A 23,754-nucleotide genomic window follows, 5' to 3' on the forward strand; every position below is an offset into this window, starting at 1 on the left:
CGAGGTTGTGGTGGCCGGGAGCGGCCACTGCACTCCAGTCTGGACGACAGAGTGAGACTTCAACTCAAAAAAAAAAAAATCTGTCTCCCCCACATGCCTTCTTAAGAAGGAAAACTAGGCATACACTCTAGTAAAATGAGGGTATAATCCAAAACTCAATATGAGCATTCTAGGAGCTCTGAGGGTGAAAAGTTTCATAGTTTGTGATGATTAAGAGCTCAAGGCTGCTGGGTGCGGTGGCTTAAGCCTATAACCCCAGCACTTTGGGAGGCCGAGGCAAGAGGATTGCCTGAGCCCAGGGGTTTGAGACCAGCCCGGACAACTTGGTGAGACCTTGTCTCTACGATAAATCAAAAAATTAGCCGGGTGTGGTGGCTCATGCCTGTAGTTCCAGCTACTTGGAAGGCTGAGGCGGAAGGATCACCTGAACCCAGCAGGTAGAGGCTGTGGTGGCTGTGAGTGTGCCACTGCACTCTAGCCTGTGTGACAGAGTGAGACTCCAACTCAAAAAAAAAAGAACTCAAGACTAGGATAAAGGAGAAAATGAGAAGCCATGCAAGGAAGTATTGGTCCAAATATGAGACAGGTCTACGATAACAGAAGAGGAAGTTGGTGGCTGCAAGGAGAATATTATGAATTATAAGCAATAGTCAGAAACTGTAGGAAAAAAACCAACTTTTGAAGAAAGGCAGGATCCAAATCTGGAGCACACCAAGATGTGCTGTGATGTTGACTGACTGGTAGAGTAAGAAAGAGGAAAATCGTTTTGAAATAAAGTTTTGCAGCCAGGCTCGGGGGCTTAACCTATATAATCCCAGCACTTTGGGAGGCCAAGGCGAGTGGATTGCCTGAGCCTGCTCGTTTGAAACCAGCCCAGGCAATTTGGTGAGACCTCGTCTCTACAATAAATCAAAAATTAGCTGGGCATGGTAGTACGTGCCTGTAGTTCCGGCTACTTGGAAGGCTGAGGCGGAAGAGTCACTGGAGCCCAGTGGGTCAACTCTGAGGTGGCCATGAGTGTGCCACTGCACTCCAGCCCAGGCGATGGAGTGAGACTCCAACTCAAAAAAATAAATAAATAAAGTTTTCTGTGACTGCAGCTGTGGAGAATGGAACATAATCATAGCTTGCTTCTGTGTAAATGCTGTCTGTTGTTGTCAGCTTCCAGAATCATTCTAGTAAAAGAGCACAGAAGACTGAAATGTGCTTCCAGAAAAGGAAGCAAATGTTCTCAGTTTTAGCAATTTAAAAGTAAAACCTAGGCTGAGGCGGAAGGATCGCCTAAGCCCAGCAGGTCGAGGCTGCGTGGGCCATGAGCATGCCACTGCACTCCAGCCTGGGCGACAGAGTAAGACTCCGACTCAGAAAAATAAAGTAAAACCTGATGAAGTGGAAGAAAGGCAAGGGGAATGAATTATTCTTTATCTTACGAGGGGGGACTCAAGAAACCTCAGAATTATATTTTGGAGGGCAAGCCCCTTGTAGTGCAGTCTTCCCCCACTGGGGAAATGTTCTCGGAATCCAGCATCAGTGTTCCAGCTAGTGTTTCTGTGAGAGGCTGCCTTGCAGAAGAAACATCCCAAGTTGCGGCAAGCAGTGTTGACTGGTTCTTCCACCATGACAATGTTCCTATCCACACTGCGCTGAGTGTTCAGCAGTTTTTGACCAAAAACAGCATAACCCCCGTCTCCCACCCTCCTTACTCACCCAATCTTGGCCCGAGTGACTTTTTTTTTGTTTTTCCAACTGGCAAAAGTCCTCAAGGGGAAATGTTTTGCTGATATGGAGGGGGTGAAGTAAAAAAACATCAGAAGCAATAAAAGGCACCGAAACTGATGAGTTTAAAAACTGTTTTAAGCAGCAGAAAAAGCATCTTGGTAAGTGGATTGTACCAGACAGAGAGTAGTTTTAAGGTCACTGGACTTTAAGCATGTAAAAACGAATACAAAATTTTTAATAAATAAATTCCAGGTGCCCCCCCATACAAAGTAGAGTTGGGAAGTGCTGTCCATAATTGATGGAACAAGAGATAGAATTTCAAGGAAATTGCCTAAGGTAACAAACATAACTAATAATAAAAAAGGAACTAAAATTAGCTATATGAGACTGGACCTGAAGACACACCTGTAATCCCAGCACTTTGGGAGACAAAGGTGAGAAGATTGTCTGAACCCAGGTATTCAAGACTAGCCTGGGCAACTTGGTGAGACCTGTCTGTGCAATTCTTCAAAAAATTAGCTGGGCATGGTGGCATGCCCCTGTAGTTCCAGCTACTTGGAAGGCTGAGGCAGAAGGATCACCTGAGCCCGGCAGGTTGAGGCTGTGGTAGCCATTAGTGTGCCTCTAACTCTAGCCTGGGCTACAGAGTGAGACGCTGACTTGGGGATAAATAAATAAATAAAATTAACTATATGATTATAATGCCAGGAGGAGAGAGATGCATTTATCCTAGAGGAAGTCAGCAGAAAATGCCTTTGTTTTAAAAATCAAGAAAATCATCTTGTAAGAATATTGCAGAGATTTGGAGGGAATCCATAATTAAAGAGATAAAATAAAAAGTAGTTCCCCTAAGGACCAAAATTGCGGGAGCTTTCATTTGATTATATTTAACTATATGCATGTATTATTTTGATAATTTTTTTTTTGAGTTGGGATCTCACTCTGTTGCCCAGGCTGGAGTGCAGTGGCATGATCACTGTGATCATACCTCACAGTACCCTCAGCCTCCTGGGCTCAGGCTCAGCCTCCCAAGTAGCAGGGTCTGTAGGCCAGAGCTACCACGTCAGGGTAATTTTATTTTATTTTTTTTGTAGAAACAAGGTTTTGTTATGCTACCCAGGCTGGTCTCAGGCTCCTGGGCTCAAGCAGTCTGCCCACCTGAACCTCCCAAAGTGCTGGGATTATAGGTGTGAGCCACTGTGCCTGGCCTGTTTTGATAATTTTTTGATACATCATCACCATTAAGCAACTCTGTTACACAACGGAATGTGTAAGTCGTAAATCTTGATAAAGTAAAAATAAGCTAACAAAAATTTATCTTTGATAGTCAGATGTCAATCAGTAATGTAATTTTTAGTGGCAATTGCAACTTTTATCTTTTTTCTTTAAATTGAAGCCATTATCTGAATATTTGACTTCCTATTATTTGTTTTATAATAGCAGTAGATAATCTATGTGAGAGTGTCAAATGATGTTCTTTCCTGGCAAAAACTATGTATTTTTAATTAATGATTCCAATCTCTTTTTTTAACCTAGAAGAGGAATCTCTTGTTGGCATTTGAAGCAGCTGAAAGTGTAGGCATCAAACCCAGCCTGGTAAGTGTCCTGTTTTATATCCTTGTCATAATTTATTCTAATTATACGAGAGAATGTTATACCATCTACTAAACAATTTTTTATAGAATATTAAAATCCATTTGCTGAAAATGTGTTACTAGTGACACCTAACAAAATAATCCAGTTGATTTGATCACATAAGATTTAGCATTTTTTAAATTAAGATTTCATTATGGATAAGATTCAGTTCTGGAAACATGGTGGACTGATTTATCACTATAGTCCTCTTGTTCAAGTCACCTAGAAATCTGAATAAAATGTAATTTAAAAAAATATCAAAACAGACCAGGTACAGTGGCTCAGGCCTATAATCCTAGCACTTTGGGAGGCCGAGGTGTGAGAATTGCTTGAGCTCACGGGTTTGAGCCCAGCCTGGGCAACTTGAAGAGACCTCATCACTACAATAAATTTAAAAAAAAATTAGCAGGTCATGGTGGCGCGTGCCTGTAGTTCCAGCTACTTGGAAGGCTGAGACAGAAGGATCACCTGAGCCCAGCAGGTCGAAGCTGTGGTGGCTGTGAGCAGCATGCCACTGCACTACAGTCTGTGCTACAGAGACTCTGACTCAAAAAAAACAAAAAACAAAAAAAATCAAAACATTAGTTGAACTTTCAAGAAAGAATGGAAAATAATCAGTAAAAGACATCAAAGCCAAAGCCATAAGGCATGATCTGAGCCCATGGCAACCCCAAGTGTGGCAGTAGAGATGAATAGGGCTTATAATAGATAGATACCTCATGGGTGTAGGACTCAGTGACTACAGACTTTATGTAATGCCCACACGGGAATAAGAGACAAGGCCATGCACTCCCATAAACAGAGCATTAGTACTGAGATCTCCACACAAAGCCAAAGTTCACAACATGCTGCTTTTCTTAGTGCAAGCAGAAATGTTTGAAACTCCACCTGCCAGTCCAAGGAGTCAATTGTCTCCACTTTGATTTTTTTTGGGGGGGTGGGGGAGGAGAGAGAGAGGGGTAGAAAATCTCTTGTAGGAAAAGAAAGCAGCGCTAGATGAGACTTTAAGTTCAAACTTATAATGTCTATGCTACATGAAGTCCTTAGCTTATACTGTCTGATTCAGGAAGCTCCTGGACATAGTAAAATAGCTGCCAAAAAATTACAAAACACTCATGAAATTGATCAACTTGAGCTAATCAGCAGTTACAACAAACAAGAGAATTATCTACCAGAACTTGAGATAATAAATAATAAGAGACTACAAAAAGACTGTACTTAAACATATTAATGAGATTAAAGGGAGAATAGCAACCGTAAGGAAGGAATATGATAGTATTAAAAAATTTGGAAACAGAATCAAGTAAAACCGCTAGAAATAAAAAATTTGGAATTAAAAACCTGTGAGATGGGTTGTCAAACTGATTAGATACAGCAGAAGAGAGAACTACTGAACTGGAAAATAAATATAAGGAAATTTCCCAGAATATAAAAGAGATATTTTTTAAAAATTTAATAGAGAGGCCTTATTAGTGTCTACTTAGCTTCAAGAAATGGAAAACCGAACTAATAATTGCTTAAACCAAGCCATAAGTATGTTAATTAATTAATTTATATATTTATTTTGAACAAGAACTCCAAAAGTACTTTCAGAATTGGTTCACAACTGAATGTTGTAATCAAGGACCCAGAGTGTCTCCTCTCTGTATTCTACCATCTTTAACCTGTTGCTTTTTGTTCCTGTACTTGTTCCTTTGTGGTTGAACGTGACTGCCAAGCTTCAGGCATCACTTCCATGTGTAGGGCAAGAAGAAGGGGTAAGAAAGCAAGTACCTCACATATTTTCCCTTGAATAAGAAAGTAAAAGGCTTCCTAGGGTTCCTCCAGCTGATTGGCAGTACTCTGTTACATGGCCATCCCAGCAGCTAGTGCATTTGAGGAAGTATGTAACATTTTAAAACTTATTTTGTGGGAAGCCTGCAAGGAAGAGAGAGATTGGAAATGACAGTTGTGTTAACCAACTAACAGTGTCCTTCACAGAGCTTAAGAGACAAGGAAGATAAAATGAGACAATGTTCATGTTCCATGTTCAGTGGGAATTCCAGATGAAGATGATAGGAAGAGTGAAATAGAGATAATATTTGAAGATATGGCCCTGAAATTTTTCCAGAATGATAATAAAGGACAGTCAAGTATAGAGTCTTAATTATTCTCAAGCAGAATGAATAAAACAAAATATCCATCCAGGCATATCATAATGAAACTGCAGAAAAAGCAAAGACAAAACAGATAATCTGTAAAAAATTTATGCTACCATTAATAAAAAGACAACCTATTAGGAAGTTATCAAAGACTAGAATAGACAGTCACAGAAGAGGATCACAAATGGCCAGTAAACATTTTTAAAAGATGTTCAGTCTCCTTAGTAATCAGGAAAATCCAAGTTGAAATAACAGTGAGACACAATTCCACACTCTCAAAGGATATGAGGAATCTGAGAAATGAAAAAGAGAAAGTACAGCTGTCATAGAAGTCTGTGTCAGGAACATTGTTATGCTAGTATAAATTTGAAACAATGGACAGTTTTCCAGAAAAATAGAAATATATTTCTTCAAATAGTAGATGTAAATATTTCTTCAAAACTTACTCAAAAAGAAGTAAAACTTTAACCATTAAAGAAATTGAATGCATACTTTAAAATGTAGTCACACACATAAAGAATGTGCCAGTAAGCCTCAATTCTACTAAATCTTTAAAAAACAGATACCCCTATTATATATATGCAAGTCCAGGGAATTTAAATAGGAGTAAGGGAACTTACACATCTGACTAGGGTGGAGTAACAGAGATCTCCCTTAGGAAACAAATTAAACAATTAACAAGTAGCAGAGACTTCCCATAAGGATCAAAGATATAATAATGAGAACTTGTTAGATTATATTATACACAGAATGCATTTTTCTTTGTAGTGTTGTAGTCAACATTTGATTCTTTTTAAATTTAATACATTTTAAAATTTTCATCTAAGGCACTATAGAAGTTAGTGAACTGGGGCAGTGAATGAGACCGTCTTGTTGTACAAATGCCCTATGAGGAGCTGCTGATACATATGATAATTAATCTCAAAAGCATTTAGGAATGTTTGTGAGCACTTCAACCAGTTTATACCACCAACAAAATAAAAATGTCCTACATTCTTAAAGTTGCTTTTCAATACCTAGTCAGAAGTGACCACAGTAATAATCCCCAGTCTCGGTGGGGGATGAGGGATGAGAAACGCCTTAAGGGATACGATATGTACGTTATTTGGGTGAGGGTTACACTAAAAGCCCACACTTCTTCATCATTACACAGTATATGGATGTAACAAAACTGTACTTGTGCCCTTAAATTTACACAAATTTTTTAAAATGCCAAATCTTCTATCAAGTTCTATTGTTAGATTACACAGGAAAACTTTTCTTTTTTTTGAGTTGGAGTCTCACTCTGTCGCCCAGACTGGAGTGCAGTGGCCGCTCCTGGCCACTGCAGCCTCCATCTGCTGGGCTCCAGCGATCCTTTCACCTCAGCCTTCTGAGTAGCCGGAATTACAGGTGCACGCTACCACGCCCAGCTGATTTTTGATTTATTGTAGAGATGAGGTCTCGCCAAGTTGCCCAGGTGGGTCTCGAACCCGTGGGCTCAGGCAGTCCACTCACCTCAGCCTCCCAAGGCATGGGATTATAGGCTGAGCCACCGAGCCTAGCAAACTTTTCACTTACATGTATATATTCAAGTAATGTTTCTGGGTACAGCATATTAGCAAGGATGAGATCTGTAAAAAGTAAAGTTCTACAGCATACCCCAATTTTAGAAAACATTCCTCCTCAGCCACTGTGTAATAAGAGGGTCTTAGCCCACCACATCACAAGTGTGAGCAATTCCCAAAAGAAAGAATTAGGTGGTATGGGCAACCCCTTTGGGTTCCCTCCCACTGTGGGAGCTTCTCAGTCCTCTCAATAAATCCCGCTTTCTCAAAAAGAATTAGAATTAGGTGAGAGAGGATATGTGGCATTATGATCATAAAAACAGCCAAGAATGTGTGTCTTCCAGGGCTACTGTGTCTGTATCTTGATGAGAGGACACTTCCACACCAAGCCATTTAGTCCCTGAAAGCTTTTTCTCACTGAGTGAGCCAGTGTGGCCACCAGGACAGTCACTGCTCACACAGACTGAGCTCTTAAGGTCCCTGTGGAGCGAGGTCATCACAGCCCAAGATTTTATGAGGCTATCAAAGTGATTCTTTAGGTATGACTGAGCCTACTCCGCAACATAAACCTGGCAAGGTATACTTAAATAGTTATCTTGCGCTGAATTACATAAAAGCCATTTTTGGGGGGAAACTACCAGGGGAAGCGGGATTGGCAGTGGTGGGAGTCTGCCTGAGGAAGGGGGAACACACCCCATCAACAAGGGTACCTGCATAATGAACATTTGTATACCTAGCCCCGAGCCGTATCCCACATCTTTAAAATAAAAAAATTAAAAGTAAAAAAAAGAACACCTTTTTTTTTTCCAAATTGACTATGTGCCAGGCATCATTCTGGGCATTTTCCCTGTATAGACTCATTGAACCCCCCCCCAAAATTCCCCTGAGGTAGATGCACTTTACAGGGGTCACTGAGGCACATGACGTGTAAGCAGCAAAGGCAAGAGGCAATGCCAGGCAGGCTGCCTCCAGAGCCCACACCCTTAACCACCGTGACAGCTGTGTCCACTTTCTGGGCTCTTAAAATACAATTTATCCATGGCACCATATAACACATGCCCTGTTATATTATAATTTATCTGCTCATATGGCATATCCCCCACTACCACCACCACCTCCCCAAGATCAAGAGCAAGAAGCTATATCTTTTTTTAAAATTGTTTTTTATTGTGGTAAAATACACATTAAGATTTACCATCTTGACAATTTTTAGTTTACAGTTCAGTGGCATTAAGTACATTCATATTATTGGTATAGCCATCACCACCCTCTATCTCCAGGATACTCTTCATCTTCTCAGAATGAAACTGTCCCCATTAAACATTAACTCCTCATCCCCTCAGCCCCTGGTAGCCACCATTCTACTTTCTCTCCGTGAGTTTGACTGCTCTAGCTACTTCACACAAGTGGAATCATACAGTATTTGTCTTTTTGTGGCTGATTATTCCATTTAGCGTAATGTTCTCAATGTTCAGCCATGTTTAACAAGGCTAAATAGTATCCAATTATATGACTATACCACAGTTTGCAGATGATTCGTTTCATCCTTTGTTGAACACTTGTGTTGCTTCCAAGTTTTAGCTATTATGAATAGTGCTGCTGGGGACATGGTGTACAAGTGTCTTATTTTTTAATAAATAAATTAAATGTGCCTAGAACATGCCAAGTAGTAGATTGCTATTACCAAATATGTGCTATTACTTAAATAAAATATATGGCTATAGTAGATTTCTAATGTTAGTTACAAGTTTGTCAACACCAAGGAAGTTCTTAGTCAGTGTGCTTCAAATGAAGTTTCTTTTTTTTTTTTGAGTTGGAGTCTCACTCCGTCGCCTAGGCTGGAGTGCAGTGGCACACTCACGGCCACCCCAGCGTCAACCTGCTGGGCTCTGGCGATCCTTCTGCCTCAACCTTCCAAGTAGCCGAAACTGCAGACATGTGCTACCACACCCGGCTAATTTTTGATTTATTGTAGCGACAAGGTCTCGCCAAGTTTCCCGGTCCGGTCTTGAACCCACGGTCTCAGGCAATCCACTTGCCTCAACCTCCCAAGTGCTGGAATTACACTGAGCCACCGATCCCAACAAGTGAAGTTTCTTTTCATCCTGGCTGGAGCCCTTTTCTCTTCCCTTTTCCTTGTTCTGTCTTCAGCATCCCATGAATCAGATACTTATCCCATACTAATCTGTCCCATGGTTATTCACACCAAACCACATTGGAGAACCATTTCCTCATATCAGAGTTGACATATGAGTTACAAAGGGTACTTAGTCTCTGTATCGACAAAGCTATTAGCCTTTAAGTTCCAAATCAGCTTCATATGTGAATTATATCAAATACTTAAGGAAGAAGTAACACCAATGCTATACAATCTCTTCCAAAAAATAAAAGAAGCAGGGACACTCTCAACTCATTCTCTGACACCAGCATTACCTTAATACCAAAACTGAGTAGAGACAGTACAAGAAAACTACAGATGTTTCTCACATTGCAAAAGCCAGACCTAAGATACAGGTCTGCCTGTATCTATCTAGTAGGCCCTAATTTTTTTTGTTTAAGTCTGTGTCTCACTCTGTTGCCCAGGCTGGAGTGCATTGGCATAATCATGGCTCATCACAGCCTCTACCTCCTGGGATCTAGCAGTCCTCCTGCCTCATCCTCCCAAGAAGTTGGGACTATAGGTGCACTGCCATGCCCAGCCTTTGTTTTATTTTATTTTTAAGTGGAACAAAAATTTGAAGAATCTTGTGAAGCAGACTGACTGCAGAACCCATCTAGATGTTTACAGTTGTTTCCAATCTTTGTTATAACACTTTTCAATGTGAAACATAAAATACATACAGAAGAAAATACAGGCCACAGCAGGAGAATTGTTTGAGCCCAGGAGTTTGAGACAAGCCTGGGCAACATAGTGAGACTTCATCTCTACAAAAAAATTAGGTGGTCATGGTGACAGTCGCATGTAATCCCGGCTTCTTTGGAGGCTGAGGCAGAAGAATTGAGTCCAATAGGTTGAAGCTGTGGTGAGTTGTGATTGTGCCACTGCACTCCAACCTGGGTGACAGAGTGAGTCTCTACCTAAAAAAAAAAAAAAAAAGAAAATATAAATTCATAATTTAATGGTATTTTGGAAGGTTTTTAACTACTAACTCAAATGTCATATGTTATAAAATTGTTACTAAGGCAGCATACTCCCTTTTCTCCAGAAATGTACAAAATATTTCTTCAAATATTTTCAAATGTGCTATTAACAGTGTTCCAAAATATTTTTAATTCAGTTGTTGTTAGGTTCAAGCATATAAGATAATCTAAGTAAAACTGGGAATGTTGGTTGGACTTCGGAGTCCTCGGAGATTAAAGACACATTCTTTCCATCATACAGAGGAGAGTTTGCCATCTTTCTTGAGTTTGTGGGCATTCCTCCTTTCTCAGAGCTCATCCACTTCCCAGACAGCAGTCCAGGTAGAAGGAGACTTTTCATCCTTGTGTTCTGTAAGAGTTTTGTTTTTCTTTTTAAATTGTTCTAGTTAAAGCCGGGCTCGGTGGCTCAGCCTGTAATCCCGCGCCTTTGGGAGGCTGCGGTGAGTGGATTGCCTGAGCCCACGGGTTCGAGACCGGCCTGGGCAACTTGGTGAGACCTCATCTCTACAATAAATCAAAAAATCAGCCGGGCATGGTAGCACGCGCCTGTAGTTCCAGTTACTTGGAAGGCTGAGGCGGAAGGATCACCGGAGCCCAGCAGGTTGAGGCTGCGGTGGCCGGGAGTGTGCCACTGTCCTTCAGCCTGGGCGACAGAGTGAGACTCCAACTCAAAAAAAAAAAAAAAATTGTTCTAGTTAGCTGGGTGTGGTGGTGTGTGTCTGTAGTTCCAACTACTTGGAAGGCTGAGGCGAAAGGATTGCCTAAACCCAGCAGGTGAGGCTGCAGTGGGCCATGAGTGTGCCACTGCACTCCAGCCTGACAAAGAGTAAGACTCCAACTCAAAAAATAAAAATAATAAATAAATAAAATTGTTCTAATTATAACTGTGTGGACTGTTCCACTCTCTCCTTTTCCACCCCTTTCTTGTGACTAAGATATGCTGATAGATTTTTAGCATAACTTGAGAGCAGAATCAAGAAGCATTCTTAATGTTGTTGAATCAGAGAATAAATGGCTTATTAACACCTTCGTCACCGCCCAGGAGCAGATGTGTGAAGTTCAGCCTTATTTTTTTACTGCGTTTCCGCCTCTGGCTTTATATCCGGGTTCTTTCTTACTGTTCTGTCATGAGCACAAAAGAATCCCAACTCCATCCCACAGTTAATAATTAAACATGTTCAGTGGTACTGATTTCAGAAACACTCAACTGAGTGCCCTAGTGTGCACCTAACCCTCTTGCCCATCACTTTCTGGCCTCTACTTGATATGTGCTTGTGGCAAACTTACTTGCAAAATTAGCACAAATAAATACATTAACAAATTAGGGGGAAAAAAAGCAACAATCACTGAACTAACAAAAAACTGACTGAATGCTGGTAAAATAAATGGCTGCATTTTAAGTTGGTTCAAGGCTTTTGTGATAATCCCACTGTAGGAATTTATCTTAAGGAACCAATTCAACAGAATGAAACAATACTGCACAAAGATGCCTATTGCAAAGTCTGTAATGGTGACGAAGTGAATATAAACTGCACATCATAGCCAGGCATGGTGGCTCACTCCTATAATCCCAGCACTTTGGGAGGCAAGAGGATTGCCTGAGCCCAGGGCTTCAAGACCAGCCTGGGCAGCTTGGTGATAATTCATCTATCCAATAAATCAAAAAAATTCTCTGGGCGTGGTGGCACAAGGCTGTAGTTACAACTACTTGGAAGGCTGAGGTGGAAGGATTGCCTGAGCCCAGCAGGTCGAGATTGCAGTGACCATGAGTGTGCCACTGCACTCCAGCCTGGGCGACAGATTCTGGCTCAAGAAAAAAAAAACCGCACATCATGTCACTCATGTACAGCAGTTCCCCTGGACAAAGAACTTTCACTAGGAAGGCAGCCAACAGAACGATGCAGCAGAATGGGGAATCAAGTATGAAAGTGCTCAGTGAAAAAGCACGTCCACTGTACTAGATCCCAGGAAATTAGGGGTATAGATTAAAATGTACTCTAGAAAAGTGGAAATCATTTTAATAGTGAAACTGTGGTGACTTTTTCTTTTTAAAACTTTTTAAAATGTCATCATATGATTTAAAAATGAAAGCAATGATAGGTCATGTCTTCTATTTTTGAAAGGGACAATAGCTTCTAAATAAACAAGAAGAAAGGGCTTTTCTTTTAACTCCTCACATTCAGTCCCGCCTGTGTTGGCCTTCACCTTCCATCCATGTAAGTGGAGGGATTCCAGACAGTGTAAGCCCTAACCTGGATCTGAGTCCCTTGTGTGGAAGGGATCTGTGATGTCCCCCTTTGTGACCTGTCCCCATCTTCTTCCCCTGCAGGAGCTCAGTGAGATGCTATACACAGACCGGCCCGATTGGCAGAGCGTGATGCAATACGTGGCCCAAATTTACAAATACTTTGAGACGTAACCCCAGTGGACCTGAGAGCAGCTGCCACCACCGCCCTCTACGGTTTGTCCTGGAAGCGCCTGGTCACTGTCCACCAACAGTGCTGTGCCCAGCATCCAGCCGTCTGAATTTCAAAGGAAGGCTCAATCCAAGTGGACTAACACAAATAAGAAACAGAGCGAGTCCCACCATGTACTTCTCTCAAACGCAAATGCACTTGGCATGTAAATTGGGGGTGCTTTTCTCTCCCACTTTCATGTATGAAAGGGCTCAGTGAAAAAGCACGTCCACTGTACTAGACAGGATGTTTCTAATGTCTAAAGAGGTTGGCCCCTCACCTTCCAGACCAAGATCCCATACCCAGGTTCATTTTGCCTATCGCATTTGGTGACTTAACATGTAATCTGCAGAGAAATTCATGACACAGCATCTCCACATCAGTCTTCTTTTTTTTTTTTGACTAAAAAACCCTTTGCCTTTATAAAGACTTTGCCCTTGCCAACATCTGTCTTCTCTAAAAAACAAAAAAACAGAGAAACATTGGCTCCAGAGTGACCTGGAAACACATTGGCCCTGCTTTCTGGGGAAATATGCTGAAGTTCTAAGTAATAATTTTAACACCTAGAATTTGATTACATTCTTCAGATCTCCCAGTCCCTTATTTAATTCATTGAATCAAAGTAAAGCATATGAGAAGTTAAAGGAGCCCCTGGGTGTTTTGCCAAAGGGTCCCTGTGGCAGCTGCTGGGCAGGTCATGTACACGCTGAAAGGAAAATCACAGCCCTGTCCACCCACGCCTTTGTCCTCCCATTAATTCTCCCATTCACACCCACACATGCTGGTTCCACACAGAGAACTTGACAGGTCACTTGTGTGTGTGAAATGGCCTGTGTCTGCCAGGTTTCATGTCTCTGCACTGTTAACAGGCTAAGGATGTGTATCTCTGGGAATACTGGGAAGACAGAAAATCTAAACAGTATTTCCGTTTTAGAAGGTCTTGATCTTTAGTACTTCACTAGGCTTCTTACATTTGCGCAGCAAAAAGAGCAGTGATGGCCCCATTTATAAATGAACAAAGAGAAATGTGATTGCTTGGAATATCCTACTGGTTACCCTGAGTGGTAGCACAGCTCTCCCCCGAGCTGCCCCAGTCCCCTTAGAAGTACTAGGTCCAACCCAGGTAACTACCATCTGGTGGTTCTGTAGTATTCTTCTGGGGCAGGTAGACATGCCTTCTATAGAAAGTGAGGGTGCAGTTCACACAGGTAGTTGAGGTAAATGTGTAATGTGCATTACTTGCTGTTTTAAGTGCCAAAATAGCCTTGTTGGTGCCCGTCTGACAAAGGACCATCCTTACAATAAGTAGCTCCGTCCCCTCCCTCCAGGACAGACCTTTACAGAGGTGGTGTCTGGGCTCTGCAGACCAGTGCCTCCCTGAGTCTCAAGCTGCCACGACTGCCTTGGGACCTTGGGGTGAGAGACTCTGCCCCCACACTACTCTGTTTGTGGTTCCCAGCTGTGACTCTGTATCAGAATCTCCTGGGACCATTTTGAAAACACACTCCTGGCCTGCCCATCAGTCAATTCAGAGTATCTGGAAAGGGACCAGAGATGCATTCTATACATTTTCCAAGGTCTTTGGGAAAGGCTCTGTCCTGGTGACTCTGATGAAGAGCTGCAGTGAGAGCCACTGAGGGGTGGGGGTACTACCTCTCTCAGTGGCCCCCAGGACAGTTCAACCTGCAGGAGCTCCTGAGCAGCTGTTTGTCAAGCGGTGTTCGTTCCTCCACCAGCCCCTTTGTTTTTAAATGAAGCTTGGGGCCCAGTTGGAACCAGTTTAGCCTGCTCTTTCCTGATGAATGTATCCAAATGAAAGTGAGTACTGGTGCTCCTTTATGCACCTGTCTTTTGTTGACATAACTGATGTATTGTCCATATCTCCAAACTTCTGCTTTGCTCACTATTAAAGTGGGGAAAAGTAATATCCCAAGTAGTTGAGTTGAGCTGTCAGTGGTTGTTTAAGCTGGAATTACTCCAGGGTTTCGTGTGGGAGAAGCAATTGAGGCCTTGGGATTGGCTCTCTGTTTTGAGTGATTACGAGTAAATGATCTAGAATCAGCTCTGGGCAAAGCCATCTGAATGCCCGGTGATGTTGCGGTTTCCCTCCCTCCACATTGGGGCCATACCTGCCCCTCTCCTATGGGGGCCTGCATTTCCAGTAACTTAGACTCCCTGATTCTTGTCTGTATCCTGCTCCCTTTAGGCTAAAAAGAAGGAAAGAGATGTCGTATCAAAGAAAGGCCATGTGCAATTTATTTTTATAACTCACGGAGGTTCCATGACGACCATTTTCTTTGCCAGCGAGAATGCATGTAGAAGAAGAATGACCCTGCCTGGGTCTTGGGGTGTGACAGACGGTATCAGGGTGTAGGACAGGCCTTCCAGCACAGCAGCTAGTGAGGTCTCCCCAAGCGAGGTGCCATCAGCTGGCGTGTAGAGGTGCAGGGCCAGGGGAGGCAGTCCCACTTGGGCCAAGGGTTAGGGTTTTTAGGTCCGTTTTTAACTGGAGAGCTCAGAGCACAGGTGAATGTGGAAAACTGATAAACCAAGGAAACAGCATCTTATATTTTCTTTACTTCTACTCGGCAGATTGTACCATTCCCAGTGTTGTGTTCTGAGGCTTTAAAAGGCCATGATAGCCATGTTTCTTTCATCTTCTCTCAGCCAATACTTAGTCATTGAAAATTATATGGTAGTTCTGCAAATCCCTTTTTTCATATAAAATCTTTATATAAAAGACAGCTGCAAAAATGCAAGCCCCAGAAGAGTGGAGAAGTTTAAGACATAAAGAAAAGTCTGTGATTCTCTGCACTGTGAGTTTTTGTGGCTGGAGTTTTAGTTGAGTGATGGTAGCGCTGTGGGCCCACCCTGCAGAAAGAACATTCTCATCCTAGTCCCTCCTCACTTCAGAAACAATTTTAGCCTTTTGTTTTCCTTCTTCATTCGGTTGTTATTTTATAGCCTTTGTAGAGACCGTCCCAAGTAGATTCCATGGGCGTTAGACAAAAATTCACATCCCCAAGGGATGAGCCAGCTAGCAATGACAAATCTGCCCTGTTCTCTTTCCTGCCACCCACAAACATCAGCAGAAACTTTGTCAATCTCTCCTGTCCCGTTTCCCCATTGAGGGATGAGCAGGCATTTCCTCGGCCTGTGAAGATAGAGGACTCAGGTCACTAGATACAGACCCCATGCCAAATCCCGTGGTAGTTCTTACCATTCCAAAGGTCCCGTGCCATTTTGAGATGACCTACCAATGACATGCAGTAAAGGATAGAACCTTGCAGCCTTTTTAAAAAGTATTTTTAATATCTACAGTTGCCTGAATTCACTGGGTATTTCCCTTCTCTGACCCAGGTTAGAGTTTTGCTAAATCTGTAACATCCTGTGTAGCTCACTAATTTTAACTACATAAGTTGAATGCATTTGATACAACTGCGGCCCTCTGTTTCTATAAAGAGCACACTAGGTTGTAACAAGCACTGTCAGGATATGATGTGCTAACATAGATGTATTTAGCTATTAACAGAAAAGTGTATGATGTATGACTGTGTAATATTTCTAATAAATATATTTTGTTTCTGTCTGATTACGATTTTTTTCCCCAGTGACATTTATCATGAATATTTTCTCGAAGTGCCAGGCTTACACTGAATCTGTTTTCAGGCCAACATCTTCATGCGCATATTCCTTGTCAGGTCATCGTCACCACTGCAGATACTCGTGCAGGTGGCGCCGGAACTTTCCACAGCTCTTCCTGCCAGCTCCTCCACCCCCCCGCCCCACCCCCATTTGTAGCACTCTTGCAGATGCTACAGGCTTTTATGGAGATCACCCTTCAGGGCCCACCCAGGGTGCTACCGATATGCACGGGACATGTGCAGTGTCATACATGTGCCTAAATGCCAACTGAGACCCTGGAAACCACATGTAGGGGAGTGTTAAGCAGGAAGGAATTATGCCAAAATTAAGGAGGCAAGGGGAAGATAAATTTTAACTGGCGGGATGCCCGTGTGTTTGACACCAGGGCACTGTGTATGCTGATGCAGCAGGTGACAAGGGGCTCTTTTTTTTTTTTTTTTGAGTTGGAGTCTCTGTCACCCAGACTGGAGCACAGTGGCATGCTCCCGGCCACTGCAGCCTCAACCTGCTGGGCTCCGGTGATCCTTCTGCTTCAGCCTTCCAAGTAGCTGGAACTACAGGCGCGCGCTACCACGCCCGGCTAATTTTTGATTTACTGTAGAGATGAGGTCTCACCAAGTTACCCAGGCGGGTCTCGAACCCGCGGGCTCAGGCAATCCACTCACCTCAGCCTCCCAAGGCACGGGATTACAGGCTGAGCCACCGAGCCCGGCGACAAGGGGCTCTTTAGGCATTACCTGGGAGCCACTGTTGAGACGCTAAAAATCACCTCTACCCATCTTAGTTCTTAGGTGGGATCTTTGGATGGGCCTAGGAATCGTTAACACAAGACAAGTTAATACAAGAAAAACATACAAGTTTTAATTTTTACATGTGCATGGGGACCCTCACAAGAAAAGTGAAGACCTGAAAACACAGCCAACGCAGGAAGTCCTTATACTTTTTGGACAAAGAATGATAAGTTTGTGAAGAAATGACAAGACAAAGGGATCTGGGCTAGGGGAAGTAAATTCTAGAATGCCACTAGGAGGTGTGTGGGGGCTGTGAAGCTGGAAGAAGATAAGGATTTCTTCAGTGAGCTTATATGTGCAGGTCCACTGCAGCAGCAATTCCCAGTCTCTGGTGATAAAGGTTTTCTCCCCCTGGTATGGGGAAGGCATCTTTCTCCAAGGAATTTTTTTTTTTTTTTTTTTTTTTTTTTTTTGAGAAAGCAGGATTTATTAAGAGGACAGAACAGGTCCCAGCGTGGGAGGGGACCTAAGGGGTTGCCTTCTCCAAGGAATTTTTATGACCTGTTACTATAGGAAAGGACACTCAAGTAGCCTTTTCTGCAACTACAGTTTCTCAAGCGCTTTCAGTATGAAACAATCAATGTGCTAAGTTGGCATATTTTGAGGTGGCCCATCCTTAACTCTTTCACTACAAGTCACAGTCTGGTATCTTAGGCCACCAGAGAGAAGAAAGGAGCCGCCTCTTCACTTCCTTCTCCCAGGGTAGCTCCACTGCCCAACCATTTTCTCCTGAGGGCCTCTCCATCTTCTCAGACTAGCATCGTCTCTGGTAAGGGATTGTCACATCACCAAGCCAGGACAGTGGCCGCCACTCACTTCCCTTTCGGGCTGTCAGGTGACAGGAAAAGCTCTGTCCAGGAGATATCCAGTCTCGTTTGCTCAACATCTGATGACCTGCAGCCATCTTCAACTGCTCAGTCTGTGCACACATGCACATACATACACACACGGGCGTTTTATGGATAGCCAGCATCTCAGCATTTGTGATGATCTCTTCCACATTAGTCATTGCTTGAGCCCCCTCAGGCAGGTTTCTGTTCTGTGGGCCTGGACCTCTAATGAATGAAGCATCCTCCAGGAACATTCTGTGCCAGGCCTGTCATAGCACACATGTTTTACAGGTAGATGTACTTGACTTTGAAGTGACCATTTAGAGCTCTGAAGCCCCAGGGCATCTCCCTTAGCCTCTGTCACCTGGATTCCTCATAGGGCAATGAAGGGGAAACACCTACCCTAGAAAGTATTGTATTCAATGAGGTGTCAGGTGAGGGGCTCCCAACAGGTACTTGGGTGGCATCTGTTATTACACTGTAGGTCTCCGTGCCCAGGAGGACTGGGTAGCCCACAGGGACTGGGCAGCCCACAGGGACTCGCCCACCCTGTGCCCCCTTGGCCTATAGCTCAACTCTTCCTTCTCTGAATGAGAAGGGCTTGGAGTCTCACTCTGTCACCCAGACTGGAGTGCAGTGGCACACGCATGGCCACCCCAGCGTCGACCTGCTGGGCTCTGGCAATCCTTCTACCTTAGCCTTCCAGGAAGCTGGAACTACAGGGGCACGCTACCACACCTGGCCAATTTTTGTTTTTTTAATTGTAGAGATGAGGTCTCGCCAATTTGCCTGGGCTGGTCTCGAACCCATGGGCTCAGACCATCTACTCACCTCGGCCTCCTAAAGTGCTGGGATTACAGGCTGAGCCACGGAGCCTGGCCAGGGCTTGGATTCTTAGGCTGCTCATCACATAATACTTCATGCTGAGTTTCCTGGAGGCAGAGCTTCATATTTACTTGCCTATGATGCCTCGATCTAATGCATAACAGTTGCTAGATGAAAGGAAGTACCTATAGAAACCTAGAATAAACTTAATTTAGCGTAGTCTTTTTGCCTCAGCGTAACCATTTTTGCTTAGGCTTTACCCCTGACACACTTTGAATCTAGCACAGGTTAGACATAGGTAGATAAATTTCCAATAGGCAGGTTTTAAGAAGTGTCCAGACATTTCACTGTAGGCCAAACAGTAGCCTACCCCAACCCCTCAGCAGTTCTCCATCAGATGCAAGACAAGGACAGAACCATAGAAATAATAGACAACCTTTTTTGCTAAGGAGTTTGTGGATCACAAATATCTGACAAGTCTCTTGCAGGAAAAACCCCTCCCCTTGTCTCTCATCTAGCCCACCACCATGGCAGCAATCATATGACTAACACATCCATCTGCCTGCTGTCCATCACCAGACATCAGTACCTGCGCTTACCTGCCCCTTCATGATGACATGGAGCAGACCACCCCCCAATCACCTTAATGACCCTCCCCCATCCAAAGGAAATGATTGAAAGGACTCAACCAGGAGCAGCCATTTTGCCATCGCCTTACTAAACTCTGGGGTGGCCATGTGCTCTTTGAGCTATGGCTGTTGCCATGTTTCTTGGCTTTGGCCCCCTTCCCTCCCTTGGGGAGGTGGATCTCCTCTTTCCTTCTCTCTCTCTCTCTCTAATTTACTTTCTAAATAAACTATATTTTCTAATCTAACTTCTCTGCGATTTTTTGCATCTTTCATGCAGCATCGGATCACACAACAGACACCCCACACTCCCAGTGGGCCTGACCTAATGTTTTGGAAGGCCCACTGGGAGTGTGCTCTTACACTAAGTGCATAATTTTTTTAAACAAGATCTCAGCCTGTCACCCTAGCTGGAGTGCAGTGGCGCAATCATAGCTCACTGCAGGTTTGAACTACTTACTCAAAGCTCAAGGAATTCTCCCACCTCAGCCTCCCAAGTAGCTCGGATTGCAGGCACATGCCAGCATGCCCAGAGAATCTTTTTTTTTTTTTTTTGTAGAGATGAAGTCTTGCTAGGTAACCCAAGGTGGTCTCAAACTCCCACCTCAGCCTCCCAAAGTGCTGGGATTACAGATGTGACACGGCACCCAGCCAATATATATATTTTTTGAGTCAGAGTCTCACACTGTCACCCAGGCTGGAGTGCAGTGGCACACTCATGACCAACCAAGGGTCGGCCTGCTGGACTCTGGCGATCCTTCCGCCTCAGCCTTCAAAGTAGCTGGAACTATAGGCGCGCACTACCACGCCCAGATAATATTTATGATTTATTGTAGAGACGAGGTCTTGTCAAGTTGCCCAGGCTGCTCTTGAACCTGCGAACTCAGGCAATCCACTCTCCTCATCCTCCCAGAGTGCTGAGATTACAGACTGAGTCACCAGCCCAGGCTATTTTTTTTTATTAATTGGTGGAACATCCAGCTCCCACTTACTCTTGTTCCAACTGGGAATTATTCATTGAACTCTGAGGAAAAAAAACACCTCAACTTCCAGCCTAGTTTTGGAACCGTAGTCAGTCTTGTGAGCAATCATTCCCAGCATTTTCCAGCTTGATAGTAAAAATCTCAGAATCACAAATGAGAAAAACCCCTGGGGAGAATCTTGAAACCTGACTGCCCTACCTTTGTCATTTTTCCTTCTTTCTTTGCTAACATTACTTCTAGTATTATGAATGAAATGACACAATACATTTCCAAGAAGAATTACTGAGCCAAACTCTTTAAATGGATTTAATATAACAGCCCATCTGCCCTACTAAAACCTCAGAGAGATTTTTCTAGATTATGAAAAATACACCATAAAAAGATTTGGCCTGGACCTCTTGTAGGGTTGGCCAAAAAACGCCATCACCCCTCCCATTTGTCCATCTTGGTTACTATTTATATCACTCCTTAAACCAGATCATTACCCTCATATCAGAAAAATAGCAAAACAGAAAGCGGTACATGGGAAAAGTTAGCCACAGCTTGTTTTTACTGCTGCGTGTGAACTCGAAAGACTTGGTCACCATTTGAAAAGTTTGATCCTAGAAAACTCATCTGACTGGTGAAAGGAACTTGACCATGGCAGAGTCTCAGAACTTTTCAGGGTTGGAGGATTTCACTGGGCTATTCTGATGGTCAGGAACAGAAACCCAGGCAGAGAGTCCCGAGTCATGGGGACATGCAGCTCTTGGCAATGAGGAAGATGAGCCATACTCAGCCCCTGGGTAGGAGTTTCAAACTCACAATTAACTCCCACAGATTTGGACTGCCTATGGTAAAAAAAAGGGGGGGGGGCGAGTGCTGGGTGCGGTGGCTCAACCCTGTAATCTCAGTACTTTCAGAGGCTGAGGCGGGAGGACTGCCTGAACCCAGGGGTTCGAGACCAGCCTGAGCAACTTGGTGAGACCTCATCTCTACAATAAATCAAAAAATTAGTAGGGCTAATAGCACGTCTATAGTTCCAGCTTCTCGGAAGGCTGAGGCAGACGGATCGCCTGAGCCCAGCAGGTCAAGGCTGCGGTGACCATGAGCATGGGCAACAGAGTAAGACCCCAACTCCAAAAAAAAAAAAAGAATGTGTCTATTGCCACCTGCCATTGCAGTCAAAAATCATGTGGCCTACAGTAAACATGAGGTGAGATGTGGGATGTGTGCTTTTCCCTCCAACAGTCATAGTTCCTGTGGGTCGATCATTTTGTGTTGCATGACACTGAGTGTGGTTTCAGTGTTTAGAGCTTTGTTTGTTTGGGGCATATTAAGGCCCCTAACTGCAAGACAACTACTTCTTCTAATGTTCAGCCCACTAGGAAAACTTGACTGTGTTGGACCCAACACAGAGAATTTGTAGGTGTTCAAGATGGTATCTTGAAGGGAACTTTGACGAAGGAATATTTCCAACATTCACACTGACTTCAGATGCTAACTCCTTAGAGAGAGGCAACTCTCCTCAAAGTTCAGGTCTTTTGGGGCTCAAGGAAACACGTACTTTGTGGCCACCCCCAAGACTGAGTCAGATGTCCTTCCTCTAGAGCGCCATTCCTAATGTGGCCGTGCTCACCAATCGTCATTGTATCTGCTTCCTGTTGCTGCTGTAATAAATGACCACAAACCTAGTGGCTGTAAGCAACACAAATTTGTTATCTTGGAGTTATAGAGATTAGGCCTCCAACAAGATTCTCAGTGAGTTAAAATCAAAGTGTCAGCAGGACAGCATTCCTTTCTGGAAGCTTCAGGGTAGATTCCGTACCCTTGCCTTTTCCAGCCTCCAAAGGCCACCTGCATTCCTTGGTTCATAGTACCTTCCTCCATCTGGCTTCAAAAGCTGGTAGCATTGCTTCTCTGTGGCCGTTCTTCCACAGTTACATCTCCCTTGGTTCTCTACTGCTGGGAGAAGCTCTCTGATTTTAAGGATTAAATGGAGTAGACTGGGCCTATCTGGGTAATCCCAGGCTATTCACCCCATCTCAAGTTCTCTAGCCTTAATTACATCGGCAGAGTTCCTTTTGCCATGTCAGGTAACACATTTAAAGGTTTCGGGGACTAGGGTGTAGACATCTTTGGGGGCTATTATTCCGCTTACCACAGTCATCTTTTCTGTCTTTCTCATCTCATCAGCAATCAATCTCTTCTGGAAACACCCTCACAGACACACCCAGAAATAATGTTTAACCAGGGCATTCCTTGGCCCAGTCAAGTTGGCACATAAAACTAACCATTACACAAGCTAAAGAACCGAATTGGCCTACCATCAGGTCTCCCATTCTGCCTTTGTGGATACTGTTTTTCATACGAGATTCCTACATGAATCACTAACCAGCCCTGGGCAGGTGCCTGTCCCTCACCAATCAGCTGAGGAGGGGTGTCAGTATGGTACTGAATATGGCCACCTGTTCAAGAATAAACCAAGCCTCTTGCAGGCAAGAGCTGTCTCCCTCCAAAGGCAGTGGTGACAGGGGTGGGCCTTCCATCCATGCAAATGCTGGGATGCAAATCAGACTTCTAAACAAGTCAAGCTTCATGGGTACTAGAGCCCTGCCCTGTGTTGCCGCGGCTGGAAACCCACCGCCAGCACGGGACTGAGTAAGTCCCTGATTTGAAGGGGTTGGAGCATCTGTGAATGAGGTAAATACTAGACCATTTTATAGACGAGGAAACTGAGGCAGAAAAACATTCGGTAATCTGCCTAAGGTAGGTCAGTTTGGAGAAAGCAAAGCAAACCAAACCGTCTGCCACCAAAGTCTCCCAGTCACGGCTCAATACTGGCTCAGCCACCTGTCTGGAGAAGGAAGAGCACTTGCTGTGATTCATTTAAAAAACATCTAAATAATTCTTGTCTGGTGAAGGTTAGAAATGAATTCCTGGCCGGGATCTGTGGCTCAGCTTGTAATCCCAGCACTTTGGGAGGCCGAGGCGAGTGGATTGCCTGAGCCCGCGGGTTCGAGACCCGCCTGGGCAACTTCGCGAGACCTCATCTCAACAATAAATCAAAAAATTAGCCGGGCGTGGTAGCGCGCGCCTGTAGTTCCAGCTACTCGGAAGGCTGAGGCGGAAGGATCGCCGGAGCCCAGCAGGTCGAGGCTGCGGGGGCCGGGAGCGGCCACTGCACTCCAGTCTGGGCGACAGAGTGAGACTCCAACGCAAAAAAAAAAAGAAAGAAAGAAAAGAAATGAATTCCTGCCGGGCGCGGGGGCTCATGCCTGTAATCCGGCGCTTTGGGAGGCCGAGGCGAGAGTTTTTCCTGAGTCCAGGGGTTCGAGCAGCCTGGGCAATTTGGCGAGACCTCGTCTCTACAACAAATAAATAAATAAAGTAGCCGGGCGTGGTGGCGCACGCCTGCGGTTCCAGCTACTTGGAA

At 44.0% G+C, this 23,754-nt stretch overlaps 1 protein-coding gene across 2 annotated transcripts in view; it reads left to right on the forward strand.

Annotated features, from left to right (window-relative positions):
• SPECC1 (sperm antigen with calponin homology and coiled-coil domains 1) overlaps positions 1–12,828 on the forward strand; it is a 305,973-nt gene extending 293,145 nt beyond the window's left edge. For both annotated transcript variants that reach the window (XM_008062605.2, XM_008062607.2), the window contains 2 exons: positions 3,256–3,315; positions 12,513–12,828. In XM_008062605.2, the coding sequence (XP_008060796.1) occupies positions 3,256–3,315; positions 12,513–12,602 (150 nt within the window). In that variant the 3' untranslated portion in view covers positions 12,603–12,828. The remainder of the gene's footprint in view (positions 1–3,255; positions 3,316–12,512) is intronic.
• The last annotated feature ends 10,926 nt before the right edge of the window (positions 12,829–23,754 follow it).

The sequence above is a fragment of the Carlito syrichta genome, unplaced genomic scaffold (genome assembly GCF_000164805.1).
Source record: "Carlito syrichta isolate Samal-C Ts95f unplaced genomic scaffold, Tarsius_syrichta-2.0.1 Scaffold305756, whole genome shotgun sequence".
NCBI lineage: Eukaryota > Metazoa > Chordata > Mammalia > Primates > Tarsiidae > Carlito > Carlito syrichta.